General features: G+C 42.8%; 1 protein-coding gene across 2 annotated transcripts in view; it reads left to right on the top strand.

The window, feature by feature from the left end:
* The window catches only part of LOC104401816 (lipid phosphate phosphatase-related protein type 4), a 30607-nt gene that overhangs the window by 580 nt on the left and 14525 nt on the right, over nucleotides 1-15502 (top strand). For both annotated transcript variants that reach the window (XM_010009515.1, XM_010009516.1), the window contains exon 2: nucleotides 13163-13348. In XM_010009515.1, coding sequence (XP_010007817.1) covers nucleotides 13163-13348 — 186 coding nt within the window. The remainder of the gene's footprint in view (nucleotides 1-13162; nucleotides 13349-15502) is intronic.

Consider the following 15502-nt stretch of genomic DNA (forward strand, 5'->3'; position numbering starts at 1 on the left):
CAGAGGGACTAGCTGCTTGGTGTGTCACTTGGAGGCACCTACCCCCTGGAAAGCACAGTCACTTGGGTGCTTCTGGAAGATGAGGAGCACACGCGGATGAAGCTTAAGGGAATTGGTGTGATGGGGATGTGTCTATAAGAGGGAGGTAACGATGGTTTATGGGTTGAGCAAAGGGTGTCAGGGAGGTGACCAGGGTTCTTTGAGGCACCATCTAACTTAACCTCGGAGAGGGATTGTGGAAATACTGTGAAGAACTTAATGGCAAAATATGATGAAAGTCAACTATAACTAAATAAAAGCATAAACATATATATAATGCTTAATGTATGAAATACTAACACCTAAACATTGGGTGAAATAGAAAACAAGAAGTATTTTCTTTCCCGTGCACTTGCAGGGCTTTGGAGAGCCTCTAGGAGCTAGAAGGGGTTGGGTTGAGAAGGGATTTTAGGTGACAGTGGAACGTCCCTGCCCCCTGTGCTCCCCAGATACCTGGAGGTGGTCAGGAGCTAACCCAAATTAAGCCCCGCCAGCCTGGAAGCTTGGCAGAGGCTGGTGAGGTGGAAGCATCAGACACATCCCAGCAGTGGAATTGGGCCTGCTCAGGAAAAGCCCTTTGATGGAGACGCTTGCTCTGCCATACGCTTACATTAGCTTTGTATAGGAAAGAGAGGTTAAGCTTGGAGAAGCCCCTAGAAGAAGGCAGGGGCTTCCTCACTCTCTGTGCTCTCTTTGTTGCTTTGGGAATCCAACCAGGAAGGGAGATTGCTGGGCTTCAGCCTGGCCATAACTCTAATTCAGGGGACCATATAGAGATCCTGCAAGACACAACGGAAGTGTGCCTTTTGGTGGGCTGTGCCTTGGCCTGTAGCAAGATGGGATGAAGTACAGAGCTCAAAAGAGTTGCCTAATGCAATATTAACTGCACGCTCGTAGCTCCCCTAGAAGCTCCCTGGAGCTGTTACAAGGAATAAGGCAAAGGATTCTACAAGCAATGGAGGACTTCAACTGAGCTCTGTGTACAGTTCCCATATGAAACGGGCATGTTCTCCTCTCTGGTGTGGACGTTCAAGGCCTTCAGCAAGTCATTTATAACTAGATCTATAGAGGTGGAGATCTCTTCTCCACACAGCTGCTCTGAGAGCATTCACTTAACAGAATGGTCTCCTAAGGAACTTGTAAGACTTGTATGTTATTCGGCCACAGGAGCAGAGCCTAGAGCCTGTGTGAGCCCTGATGAGTGAGTTCTAACTATTGAACTACAGAACTATGGCCCTCTTTGAACTGATGAACCTGTAGGTTTTCAGTACGAGGAAAAGTGACATCAAGGGAAAAGACTGACTGCAATGCACCCGATTAGGAATCTCTTTGGTGAGTTCTCAGCTCTCCCATTACGCAGCAGGAGGATTTGAAACCATTGCCCATATTTTAGCTGAGTACTGAAATCACTCAAGGGAAAGACTGACAACAAACCATATGGTATTTAGAAAGAAACCCTTAGCTTGTGTTACCTGTGTCCACCCACCCTGAATTCACCCCCATGTGCCCTACTGAGAATGCCTTTCTGGAGCTTTGTAGCACAGGCACAGTGCTTCAACAGCATCAGAGAAAGGACCTGAGGGCTTAGATTCTTCCATTGTGCCTGGCTTAGGGAGAACCAAAGGTTGAGCTGCACCTCATAAAGAGGGGTTTAATCCAATATAGTTTAGTTGCAATGAGAAGTTCGCAAGTATAAAGGACAGAGGAGTTGCCCAGTGTGGTTGACTGGCATCATTATGTGATAGGGGTTTTGTTTGTAAGCAGGAGGTAAGTTCTTAATGCGATCCAACAACAGCCAACTACTCAGACACAAAACTTACCCACTTTAACTAAGGCTCTCTGAATGCTGAAGCTATTACTTTCATGAATGGTGGCTGAATGGATTTCATCCTGGGGTTTTTATGTCTGCCACTCACGTACTTTAATTTGCCCTGTCCCATTCCCTCCCCATCCTAAATTGCAGCAAAAATACCATATCCATAGCACATTGTTTACCTTCAAACAAGAAAATCAGGGTTTGCTGCCATCCACTTGGCGTCAAGACCTGGGAGGTCTAGGCCAAAGGAAGAGCAGTTTAGAAATTACATCACCAAAAAGTGCTGGGTTTTCTCTCTAGAGAGGGAAGATATGGGAAAAGAGTATTGGGTCAAGTAGGAAATCCAAATTCCAACGTGGTAGCAAAGGGCTGTGTTGGTATCACACAAATGAAGTATACAGTGAAAAAGTACCAGTAATAACTACTATCATTCAAGTATGCAGAGCAAGTGAAGGCAGATTCTCTGCTCCAGAAGGACCTCATCTTTAGAAATAGCAGCAAATACAGTTCTGACACTGAGGATTTTCTGCTATAAAGATCCTTAAGGATTCCTGTTATGAGTGAAACTGTCAACAAATGTGTTTGGTGGCAGCAGCTTTCAGGACCGGATGAAGTCTGGTTACCTACAATGCATTCAGGCCAGCTGATGGGGCACTGCACAAGGAACACTCTGGGACTGATTTTGGATTCAGTGGGATTTTCAGAACGATTCCAAGTAGCAGATTTGAGCAATGCCAGTTAAAACATAAAAGCAAGATGCCCTTCTGCAGATCAGTGTCATCACTACAGCTATTCTTCCTTTACTGAGGAATAGCAAAAGGAGAATCAGGCTAAAGCTTTGGAAGACACAGAAATGAAAAGGAATTAGAATGAAGAGATGGAGCTTCTGAAAAATGTGGATGGGTCATTCTCTAAAAGCATCAGAGGAAGCAAATGACCATTATAAAGCAAATCTTAACAGTTTCAGTTGCGTATTTTCCAGTTTCATGATTCATAAAATAACATGATGATGTATTCTATGTCTCAGAAGAATGTTTTAGAGGTAATTTTAAGATCCTGGTGAGAGTTCTGCTTAGCAGAACCTCTGATGAGCACACAACCCTGTGAGATGGAGAGCTTTACATTGCCTCGGGCATCATGTTTACCTGAAGCACATGGTAATCAGCACTGCTAGGCAGTTTGGCCTGTTTTATTCCTGATTATACTAGTGGCATTTGAGGGTTCTGTAGCCCAAATGTGTTACCTGAGCTCCATTTGCACACCTGAGAAAGACAAAACTTGCCAATGAAAATTCATAGGTCAAGCAGGAATTAATTTTGATGGTAAGAAGTCTACATACCTCTGGGAGATACTGAAAATTACTGTTCCTGGAATACATTTTGCTTTGTATTAACTGCCTTTCTCTTCAGCATATTCAGGTTGTATCATAATTATAGTCACTTGCAGAAGAAATACTGCAGCGGTTTAATATGGATCTGGAAAACTTCCAGGGTTATGTAGTTCCTATTCCTGGCAGAATGGTCAGAGTTCAGAGGCAAGACAGACAGATACATTTCTTCTAGGTGAAGGATAAAGACTGTCTTCACCCGCTTCAAAACCTCCTGGTTTAAATCCTGGTTTCACAGAAGCCTCTATGAATTTTGCCTTTGACTTCAGTGCTTCATCCACTCATGTGGGAATGCAAAAGGCCAAGGTGTTGTTAACCTGGGTAACTTCATGCACTTACTCTCAAGCTGTGTTCCTGTGGCACAGCCTATGTCTGTTGGTTGCTTAACTTCCAGGGACTAAAATCAGAGACACTAAAATCAGAGGCATTTTGGACAATGAGACAATGTCCTCTGTATAGTTAAATGTTTTCCTTACTTTGCCTTCTAGACTCTTGTGTATGATGGATGCATACAGGTTGCTGCTTTTCCTTCATTATCCAGAGCAGAGCCAGGAGTGAACTGTGCTAGGGTTGTTTGGAAATGATTCTTTCAGTGCTGGAAGACCACTTCTTTTCCCTGCTCCCCAAGGGAGCTGGAATTCTCACCAGCAGAAAGCACCAAGATCCGTTATAACCGTAGGCTGCAAAACACAGGATGTCATCAGCTTCCATTGAAATAAGGGCACGTAGAGAACATTCACTGTGTCTCAGCACCAGATGCTTTAGGTTTTGTGACTAACATACACTGACAGAGCTAGGTTTGAAACGTGCAGTGTTTGTACACATCACTTGGTGGCTCAGTGCTACTTGGTGATACCTGGATTTCTTTCCAGCTATTCAGCCATGCATGAGCCACCACGTTTAAACTATCCACTTTGCCACCTGCAAGTGATGCAGAGGAGTGAGAGACACGGGGGTAAAAGCCAGGGGAGTGCAGTGATTAGGAAAACAAGTACAGAGAGGGTAGGCTATAAGGCTAAATGTTTCCTCCTAAGAACAGGGTGCCTGGGTGTAGTGTAAGGATGAAACCGCTGTGTCTTGGAGACCCAGTGTAGCCACATTTCTCTCTAGATAGATCTTCTGTTATGCTTAAATTAGCCTCAGGGGGTAAAAAACCCCCCGTAGAAAATCCCAGAAGATGACACTTTACCTGTACTGTGGAAGTGGCCCAATACCTTCCAAATACAACCGTGTGTGAGGGGCAGGATGAGAACCACACGTAGCAGCCTGCTCATCCGGCTGCCCTTGTCATGCACTGACTCACAAAGCACTGATGTCACCCTTGGTTAGAACAGCGCATTAGACACCTGCATCCCCAAAATATTAAGGGGCTGTCTGAGGATGCTCCTACACATTCAAAGCAGCTTTGTAATTCACTGGTGGAATCATTGATGTTACATGCTCCACATCACTTCTGTGCTTACGGAAGAGCTGTAGCACCTGCATAGTGTCAGCTCTTAGCAGAAGATGGCCAGAAAAGGGCCATCTTCTGCTAAAAGGGAGGTGTCAGGCCTGTGCCAAGGCTGTCCTGGGATTTAAAGTGCAAATGCCACAAGTTAGATCTCCCTCTGGTTTTGGCTACTTGCTTGGTAAGCGTGGAGTTTGAAGGAAAGAAGGTCCTGCTCCCTTTTCAGTCTCGCACCATCCTCCTGACCTAGTACCCCAGCAGTAAAAGTTGCTTGTGGCATTTAGTGGCGTGTGGCATGTAGTGTGTAGCAGCACGTAGCAGTGTATAGTGGCATGTAGCAGCATGTAGTAGTGTAGAGCAGCATGTGGCATGTAGCATGTAGCAGCATATGGCACATAGCAACGTGTGGCGTGTAGTTGCGTGTGGTGTTTAGTGGCATGTGGCATGTAGTGGTGTGTGGCTACCCCAAGACACAGTCCTGCAGGCATTCATGTTGTGGCATGTAGCAGCACCTAGCTGCATGCAGCAGTGAGTAGCAGCATGTAGTAGCTCTCTGCCATCAGCCAAAATGGATAAAGAACAGGTTCTTATGAACCTCGAGGTACAGGAGCTGAGTTGGTACAAGCAGTGTCTTGCTGATGATCTAGGTCAGGAGAATGGTGCAAGGGATGGGATCACTTAAAAGCCCAGCTGGTAGGAAGGATGCTCGGTGCAGGAGTAACCATGGAGAAGGGCTGGCACCCTTCTGTACACACGGAGTACAAGGATTGCAGTGTTGTGTAGGGATGGGCAGCTTGTCCCATAGAGATGGGGGCTTTGAGGAAGCTTCGAGCTGAACTTTGGGAATGCTCTGACCTAAAACCAAATGCCTTTTGTTGAAGTTTTGCCTTTAAAACTTGTGATTTACCATAACCTTGCACCAGGAGCATAAAAGAAGTTTCATCATCATCATCAAATGCAATATCCTAAATCTCATTGTTTGGAGTTATTTGTTGATTATAACTAATCATTGATTTAATCGATCAATATTAATTACATATTGATTAATATTAAATCCTATCATAATGTAATCATATGACTATAATCATATATAAGGAATTATCAATTATGTTTAAAGTCACACTGAAAAGAAATGCATTCACGGTTATTTTTTGTGTTGCAAAACTTTTGCCTAAGGATTTGCTTCCTCTTTAAGCACATCCACTTAATCCAACAGAAATCTTTTAAGGTAGTTTTAGGTTGTTCCTACCTGAGAATTAAACACTTCTATTTTGTTAGTTTCTCTCTGTGAAAGCAGCACTTTCAGGATTACCATGAACTGAGGTTTCTGACATAAACAGGAATCTTATCAATGATGTATCTTCAGCTCTATTTTTGGTCTTACACATAAGGCAGAAGCTCTTCCCTGTGAGGGTGCTGAGGCGCTGGCACAGGGTGGCCAGAGAAGCTGTGGCTGCCCCATCCCTGGCAGTGTTCAAGGCCAGGTTGGACACAGGGGCTTGGAGCAACCTGCTCCAGTGTGAGGTGTCCCTGCCCGTGGCACGGGGTTGGAACTGGATGAGCTTTAAGGTCCCTTCCAACCCAAACCAGTCTGTGACTCTGTGAAAGGTTTTTTATTAGCATGTGGCAAAAGATCAAGAGGTTTGAGGAGCTGCATGAAGATATCTGATGTATTTTTAAAGCTCGACTCTAATTGGCAGTCACCAAACAATCAAATTAAACTCCAAAATCAATGCTGGAAATAAGGACAACTTAATTTTCCCAAATGGCAATGATAATAGATTTCAATGATAGCTGAGGTTTGAAACGAATCTGAGTTGAAATTAAATCCCATAGCGTTAAATCTAGGAGAAGAAAGACCATCATATCATGGCTCTACAACTAGTTTCCACAAAGCTTAGACAATGGTAGGTAGAAATCCTTTAGGGAAAAGATCAGTTCCTTACAGCTTTGGGCCAGGTGAAACCTGCATGCAGAAAAGGGACAAGACACAGCAGAAACTCAAGTGCAGAGAGCAAAGCAAAAAGCCTTTCTATAGAAGTCTTTTAGACTTCTGAAAAGCTTGAATTCCTTCTCTTCTAAGCCTTGTGCATTGAAGAATTAAGCCTTGAACATAAGAAAATCTACAAACCTGACATTCAGGTCAAGTGGGTCTACAGCCATCCTGTGCTTAGCACCATCCCTCAAGGGTCCCCATGACAGCCCCACGCTTGGTGCTAACCCCAGCCCTTCACTGAGGGTGAAGGTACAGCACTGGTGGAGCTCAGCAGGAGCCATGGATTCTAAACAACAAGAGAAAATGGCAGAATTAGTGCCTCTCACAGCCCAGTACAACGGGACGAGAGGCAGGGTGGGTGAAAGCTGCAGTCGCTGTTGGTAGCTGGCTAAGAATAAGAATACCTTGTCTCCTCCAACCCACCACAGCTCTCTTTTTTGGCTCATCCATCTGTTGTGCCTTGTCATTTAGCCCATGAATTCTTTGGCACAAAGACTGGCATTTCGGATACATTTTAATAGCATCTTCCACAATGGCACAGTGTGAACACAGCCTTGTCACTAAATAGACCATCCTTCTCCCAAGCACTTGGCTGGTGTTTTTCCCACGCGGAGCAAGTGCTGGCATTCATTAGGCATCTCTTTGAGGCAATCCTATTTGTTTACTTTATTGCTTACAAAGATTTCCAGTAAACAAGAGAAACACCAGGAGGCAGCTCCATAGCATCCTTGGTGCTATGGAAAGGCTGCAGAACGACCTAAGGATCTGAGAATTCCCTGGCTAATAGTTATTAACAGCATACGAAAGACCCCAATAGTGTATCAGGCATTCCTTAACCATTTTTGACATGTGGGCTAGTCATACTACCCTTATTCTTCATCTAGCTAATCATGTCTTGACTTCCTTTGAAAGCTACATATGTATGGCTTCTCTTTTTTCTACCTGTCTTTCCTACAGGCAGAATTAATCCACAAATCAATTCCATGGCCTTTATATTTGCATCCAGTCTCAAGGAAAAGAAGTCATTGCAGCCAGCACACTGAGCAGGGACTTCAAGTATAATTACAAGAGAGGCATTTCATTCTCCCCCCACACAGACACTCAGCCTGACTGAAATACAGCCCAGGCTAATCACTGTTGTAACTCATGTTTAAGGAGTTTACTGGAGTCTGACAGTAGTCACGAGCACAGCCCAATAACCACAGGATGTGCCTCTGAGTCCATGGTAAGAGATAAGGCTTGTAGTGCATTTTAACAAAGCAAAGGGAGGTCACAGAACTGCTACCTACAAAACAGGTTCAGAGTTTGAGTAGGTGCTGTCCTCTCACAAAGCCCATGGGTTTTGAGATGTTATTCTCCTGAAGGTAAATAAGGGCTCTTTGCTTAGTTAAGCACTGGCAGATAGAAGAGTTGAATAGATAACTACCAGTGTACAGCTTTAGAGAAAGGGAATTTGCAGCAGCTACTGATTCCCAGAGAGTTCTGAATTATGGATGCATCCAACTGCAAATCCTTTCAAGGGAAGACAGAAACCACAGAGTGTGCGTGCGTTCTTGTTACCTTTCTTTTGGTTTGAGCCTCACTGTCTCCATGGTGCCATTCAAGAACCCATCAGTATCTGGTTGCCACCGCGCTGGCTGTAACGCCTGCAGAGAGAAAGTGGGTTTAGTGAAGCTTTGATGATTTGGAAATTCTCCAAGGGGAGGGAGCACCTTGAATTAGAAATTCGGGGCTCTGCAGAGACCCTGTGGAATAGAAACGTTAAAGGTCTTACACTTCAACCCAAGAGCAAGCAGCTCAGTGTATCCTTCAGAACAGGTTGCATGCTTGATGGAAGGCAGGAGACAAAAGTCAGTGCCCCAGCTGCTGAGCTATCCAAAGGACAAACTTGAGCTATTTGTTCATCCACTCCAGTAAGATCTTCCTGCTAAGGCTTGGCTTGCCACTGCCCCAGTTGCAAGACCTCTGCTGTCATGCCAGACCTGCATTAGAGGGTGCAATGTGGAGGACTTGCAGGTGTAGGAGAAGAGATGGGGCATATGCTGGTACTGGAGACCTTAAGGCTATAAACAACTCACCTAATGGACAGATAAAGAAAGGCAGAACTGCAGCTGACAAAACTGGGCTTAGGGGTAACAAAGAGCACAAAGAACACCATCCAACAGGTATAAACCATGCCACATAGAGTAAATTGGGATGTAAGGTGAAGAGAAAGACCGAAATATAAAGAGCAAGGTGTGAAAGCACATTAGCAAATATAAAAGTGAACCCAAGTGGTTCCTAGGGTGAGGAAGAATCACCATCAACATCATACTGCTCCTGACAAAGATTTGGGTTGCTATACACTAGAGTCATAAATAGCTCATTTTATACAGAATAACTATGTGTTACTACTAGATATAGATACAAAATCCCTGCAGAGTTCTACCATACACAGATATGTGAAAGTAAAACAAAATGAGGCATTTCCTGCTTTCTAATGTCATTGGGAAAACCACTAATACAGTTCAACCAAACCAAAACAAAGCTCCAGGCAGGTCAAGACAAGTACAGACAAAACACGTTTGAGAAGCCCCAGTCCTGAGTCTTTACAAGCTCAGTACTGAGTTAGCAGCAATGACAATACTGTATTTAGTGGGCTACAGCTCTGCAGGTTCCTCTTTTCATACACTCAAAGTCATGGAAAACTAACCATAGGGAAGTTCAACAGAAGCATTTCCCGGGGGTGCTCCAGCAAGTTTGGTGGTTAAGGCACAACCAACTGGGTTTTGGGCAGGACCAGTGGGGCTCCCATGCATAGGCTATATCATATGTCCAGTAGCAAACTGTGCTGGCACTGCAGGGCCTGGATAATCCTAATCCTCACAAGTAAACCAGGAGCACTCTGGAACTGCCTGAGGCGCAATCACTGCACGTCCCACAGAGGAGTGATGGGCAGCCTGAAGCAGTGTTGCATCCCGCTTGTGAGCTCCTCTCACAGCCATCTCTTCTTTTTGGGGACAAGGGGTAATGTGAGTCTATGATTCTTTTAGTCCTCTGCAATATATGAGAGATGTCTGGTGGCTGTTACATACCTCAGCAGTTCAGAGAAGTCCTATGGCTTAATATAAGGCTCTTAACTTACAGTTTAAGAAAATAACAGGAGGACAAAGAAAAACTTTGTGCTTTTAAACAAGTAAACCCCAAACAAAACCCTTTCAGCAGCTCTGCTGATTGTGGTACTAACTTTCAGACTCTAAACTATACAAAGTCTGACCACTGTGGTCAAACTTTACATTCACAGGTCTAAACAACAAGCTAAACAGGGATCTTCATCCATTAGTCAACCAAGGAAGAGAGAGTATAAAGACTTATTAGTCAAGATACACGAACTGAGGTTGGGGGGTTATTATTCTAATTAGGAACAGGAAAATTCCTATTCCATTTTGTAATTAAAACAATACACATTCTACCATCTAATTACATTTGACATTTTCAAGGTGTTGGGAGCTGAAGTCTATAATTACAGAACTACTTCTGCCTTCAGCAGAATACTCCATAAATATTCATATATTAAATAGCCACTTAGACTGTTTAGAAGATTTTAGAAATGTTATTTTTTTTCGGAGCCTCGACTTTTAGAACATGCATTTTCTATTTGTATTTTTAAAAAGATGGGAAGAAAAATGTCCCATGGGATCTGACACACCGTATATAGTAAAATTGACTAGAAACCTATTCATTAGTACTAGATGCAGTTATGTTTCATAGTCCTTTGGAATTACTTCTTTTCTTTTAGCAGAATGGGTAATTACAGTCAGAAATAATATAGGAGTCCTGGAGGGAAGTCAGAAGACAGGAAAATGCAATTCTTATAATTCCTTGATTTTGTCATTAACAATAAAATTATAGCTTAGTGCAGTACTTTAAAAAGAAGTTATCCACATCTTTTATTTTGGTGTCTCACAATAAAAGAGCACTTCGTATTTTGCCTATTTCTGATAGTTCAATATTGCCATTTAAAACAGTTGCCTGCTTAAGAATACCATAATCAAAGTAGAGGAGGACCTGTGAGCAGTGCCCAGCCTGTTGTTCAAGGAGAGGCTTCCCTTTCCTTGACACTGGAGAAATGGAAGAACACAGAATGAAGATGAACCTGGCCAGGTTGGACACAGGGGCTTGGAGCAACCTGCTCTGGTGGAAGGTGTCCCTGCCCGGGGCAGGGGGTTGGAACTGGATGATCTTGAGGTTCTTTCCAACCAAAACCAGTCTGGGATTCTGTGATTCTATGATGCCTGCACGTCTGTATAATGAATAGAAACAGTCTAGCCCGTGTTGATTAATTTTGCATACTTGCCCTATAGTCACTCAGGGAGTGCAATCCAGCAGGAAGTGAGGAATAGTGTTATTTAATGCACCCAGCTAAAGAGCTGGAGTTCTCCCTGTGATGGGCAGGAAGCATGACTCGATTAAGTTACACAGTATATAACTATTCCATACATCTGATATGTCAGATTACATCATAGTTATATATTATGTATTCACATCATATGTATTACATATTGTGTATGTTATATGCTCTACACAGTCTGTATCTGTAATACAGTGTATGAGAGCAGATACCCATATATACCCATGTATGTACACAACCACTATTTACTGAAGCAGACTCACCAGATGCCTGGTGCTACTTCTGTAATGCTCCTAGCCCCTAGGAATGCCAATGCACTTTCCCTCCCTTTCTACACCATCACAGCCTCTACACTATGTGACATTACAGCGCAATCAGCTTGCACACAGACTACCAGATGGGCAAAATCCTTCCATTCTCCACCCTATTCTTCCTTAGAATTAAGACACAACTCACCCCCTTCAAATGTGTCCTTCAGGACATCAGAGAGAAGATGTTCTTTTCCAACAAAAACTAAGTCATAGTCAAAGAAGTCTCAGTGACATTTTGCTAGAACCCTCCTCTAATCACCCAGAATTACATCTTTATGCACAAAAAAATCTGAATTTTAAAAGCCCAAGGTTTGAAGCTCTGAAAATGGCCAATTAATGCAAGAAACCATTGTCCCTCTGCCATGTATAGCAGCTTTTATTCATCATTTATCCAATACTGATATTTATCCAGTTTTACCCCTGCTTTTGTATTCCATTGTAGAATGGGATGAATGACATTGATTTTAATCGATCAATTACTTTCGTAAACGAGTATTAAACATTGCAAGAATAATATAATCTAAATATGCCTGAAATGATGTTAGAACAATCCCTATTTCTCATAATGTGAGGTGCTGGATTTAAGAGAGGAGGGTTTTTTTCTCGAGAGATGTGATACAGCCTTATCAGATTTTTATGCTTTCATCTAAGTGAGTCTGTTCAGTAGTTGCAGCTTTTGCTTTTCAGCTGCAACTAACAGTGAGGAGAAGTTAATGTAATAGCCAGCTTAAAAAGAAAAGGAAGAAGATAAGCAGTCAGATCACATTATCCATAGGTACCTTCACTGCAGTAGAGGGAAGGAGTCATCGCATCTCAGTGGAGGAGCAGGCAGTTGTTCTCATGGTGGTCAGAGAGGGCTCTGGGAAACAACAAACAAAACCTGTTTCTGAGCATTTACACGTAGGATACAGGGACTAATCACATGCTGCTGGTGGCCTCTGAATGCCCCCATGCTCTGTTCACTTACAAACCAATGGCTTCCACGTGCTTTTTGCTGTTTCTTCTCTCAAAGAGCTTCTTCCTTCCACAGAGGCCTCGTGGTTGAATCTGTGCTTTCCGGAGCTGGTGGAATTTCTCCCCAGAGGGGCCAGCTTCCCTCTTAATAAATTACTGGCAGTAATTGCAAAGAGTAAAATCACTAAAGAGCTGGAGGATAAAAGACTTGTGAACCAGAGTCATTACGGTTCTAAACAGACCGAGTCTTGCCAAAGTTAATTGTGTTTTTGATAGAATTACAGAATGACTGTGCAAAAGCAGAACACTGAATTATCACATACTTAGATTCGAGGGAAGCACTGGATACAGTACTTCATTGCTTTGAAATGTAATGCAAACTGGCTTCGACATAAGCACTGTCATATACGTGACAGAGAGTTGCTAAAGCACCAAAAAGGGTGCTGGTAAACAGCAGCACACTGAGGCCTCCTATGGGACACAGCAGACCTGGTACTCCCCATTTGAAGAAAAAAACCCCAGTTAAATGAAATGGAACTTTGTCTATTAATGTTTCATAGATGAAAAGGCTAAATTATGTGAGCTGAAGGTTAGATTGGGTGTTTTGACTAGCCGGGTAGACAAGAGAGTTATTTGCCATCAGCTGAACAATATCATATCCCTAGAGAATTCATGATTTAAAGATGGTAAAATGCATATGAAAAGGAGCAGTGAGATGTAAATAGCAAACACCACTGAGATTTATTAACAGGTTATGTTGTCTTTGCCAAAGCATTGCTATTCCATTTGCAAACAGTAATTTGTTGCTTTCTTCTCTTCTAGTTGCCCATATTGGCATCCTCTGTTGTTAGCCTCTATTTCCTTGAACTTACTGATGTCTTCAAGCCAGTCCACTCTGGATTTAATTGCTATGACAAGAGTCTGAGTATGCCATACATCGAACCTACACAAGAGGCTGTTCCCTTCTTGATGTTGCTTAGTCTGGTTTTTGCTGGACCATCAATTACGGTACGTTTGGGGTGCCACTGTCACTTATGAAAGATTTTGAACAAAGTTTCAGTTGGCATAAAGAAAATCACAGAATACATAAAGAACATATAAATAATACAAATAAATTATATAAATATATAACCTACATATAATGAATATCAAATAGCTCCTTTGGTTTCAGTTAGGCTGCAGAGTGTCATCCAGGCTAATTACCTTCGGATTTTCAGTTCATCTTTTATTCTTCTACAACAGAACCAGACATTCCTTGAAAGATTCCCTGTAGCACTTCATCTCCTCGCACTTTTGGGGTAATGGTTGGGCTTGATGATCTTAAAGGTCTTTTCCAACCACGCTGATTCTATGATTCTGTGATCCTGATAGTGGGCATTAATGTTAAGAAACAGCATTTACAGTTGGGTGAGAATAGCTTGAATCATTCCATTATGCTATACAAAGACTTGAACTTTTACAGGCAGGGCATCTCCATGCTCTGAGATACACCAACAGTTCAAGCTGGTGTTGGAAATGGAAGCCTCTCATTTATGGCCACTTGTGTAAGAACTAGCTTTCTTCAGTGAGAAGGTACATCAATCATGTCAGTGAAATCAATAACGCTCTCCAAAATAGCAGTGGAGCTCCTCTAAATTTGGAGTTAGGCATTAAGAGCAGGCAAAAGGAAGCTGGTTAAATCACTCACCCAAAGGGAGAAGATGATTTCAGCAGAACACAAATGTCCTGTCACAATATGAGCAGTTCAGTCACTGTTTTAGAGAAAAAATACATATAAATTGTCTGATACAGGTATTACCCCTGCTGGGATTGCTGCATCAAATAAAATCTAAGGCTTTACCTTTATATATATACAGGAGGGAATCCATTGTGCCTGATTTTAGACAGCTTGGATAGGAGCCTTATTCTTACAGCGCTCTGGTTTGGTAAATGGAGAGAGAAATCCACCTGGAGGAGGTGATTCCAGGCACCTACGAAGCTGAATCAACCTTCTGAAAGGGTCTCTTCTCCCCTCTGACAACAGGGACTGTGTATCTTGGGTAGACACTTCTCTCAGGCCAGCTGCAGATGCACCTCTGCTGCCAGCTCCTCTGAATCCCCTTAAATCCAACCAGTTCATAACATCAGCCAACTTGCAATTATAAAACATATCAAATGCAAATGCCCATATAAAACCCAACAAGTGTCATTTTCTCCCTGCCTTTTTTTTTTAACAGAGTTCTTCTTGCTCTGTTTGATTTTTGGTTGCTGTGAAACCATTTCTGAGGGATTTTGCACAACCATCAGGCTAAAAATTGTACTCATTTAGGACCTGGGAGCTAAGACTCTCAGTGCTCCTGGTGCTGCTGCTTGCAGCAAACATCAAATACTCTGATAAAACCAAAGCTTGCCAGTATTGCAGCTTGGCTGGGTTTCTTCAGTTTAGACAGTGTTTCTGATGACAACAAAGTGGACTTCCCAGCAACAACCATGAAAGGAATCTACAATGGCTCCCGGTGGCCACAATAGAGGGGTAAAAGCTGATTATTACTTCAGAGAGTTTATTTCAAGTGTAGGTAACACCAGAAACCTTCAACTGAGATGAAAGTTGCTCAATTCATTATGGAGTGTTTATTGAGGGCTTTGATTACAGATGGATTATTTGAGCATTGCATGAGATTATGCAATAGGAAACGTTGCTCTTGCCTCAATCATCCTCCTAGCAGCAGTACAGACAACTAAGCACAGCCGTGCCCTGTGAGGAACTGGAACCCACACTGGAGCATGCCTATCAAACCCAAGATCAGTAAAGAAAGTAAAATGCTGAAGCTTCAAAGTACAACTGCTTAAAAGCTGCAAGCCTTAGGAAGGTGTGGATCATTTGCATTAGTGTAAGCATAAAGGTGATGCTTGTGCACTGAAGATGGTGTAGAGCATCAGCTCTTTATCTGAAACAAGAAATTAGGTGAGGGGTTGTCCAATTGCTCCCTTTATCCTTGGAAAAATAGGCCGATGAAGCTCAACGTGAAAAGATCACAATTGTGCCATTGCCATCTTGCAGAGTTTAGCATTTTATGATTTAGTCTGCATTAAAACTTCAACGAATTACACACTTTAAAAATCTGTAAAATCTAGAAAAGAAAGCTGAGCTGTATGAGGAACTGAGGATCTCCAGCAACCTCT

Source organism: Nestor notabilis, unplaced genomic scaffold (genome assembly GCF_000696875.1).
Source record: "Nestor notabilis isolate BGI_N333 unplaced genomic scaffold, ASM69687v1 scaffold9462, whole genome shotgun sequence".
In the NCBI taxonomy this organism is placed as follows: domain Eukaryota; kingdom Metazoa; phylum Chordata; class Aves; order Psittaciformes; family Psittacidae; genus Nestor; species Nestor notabilis.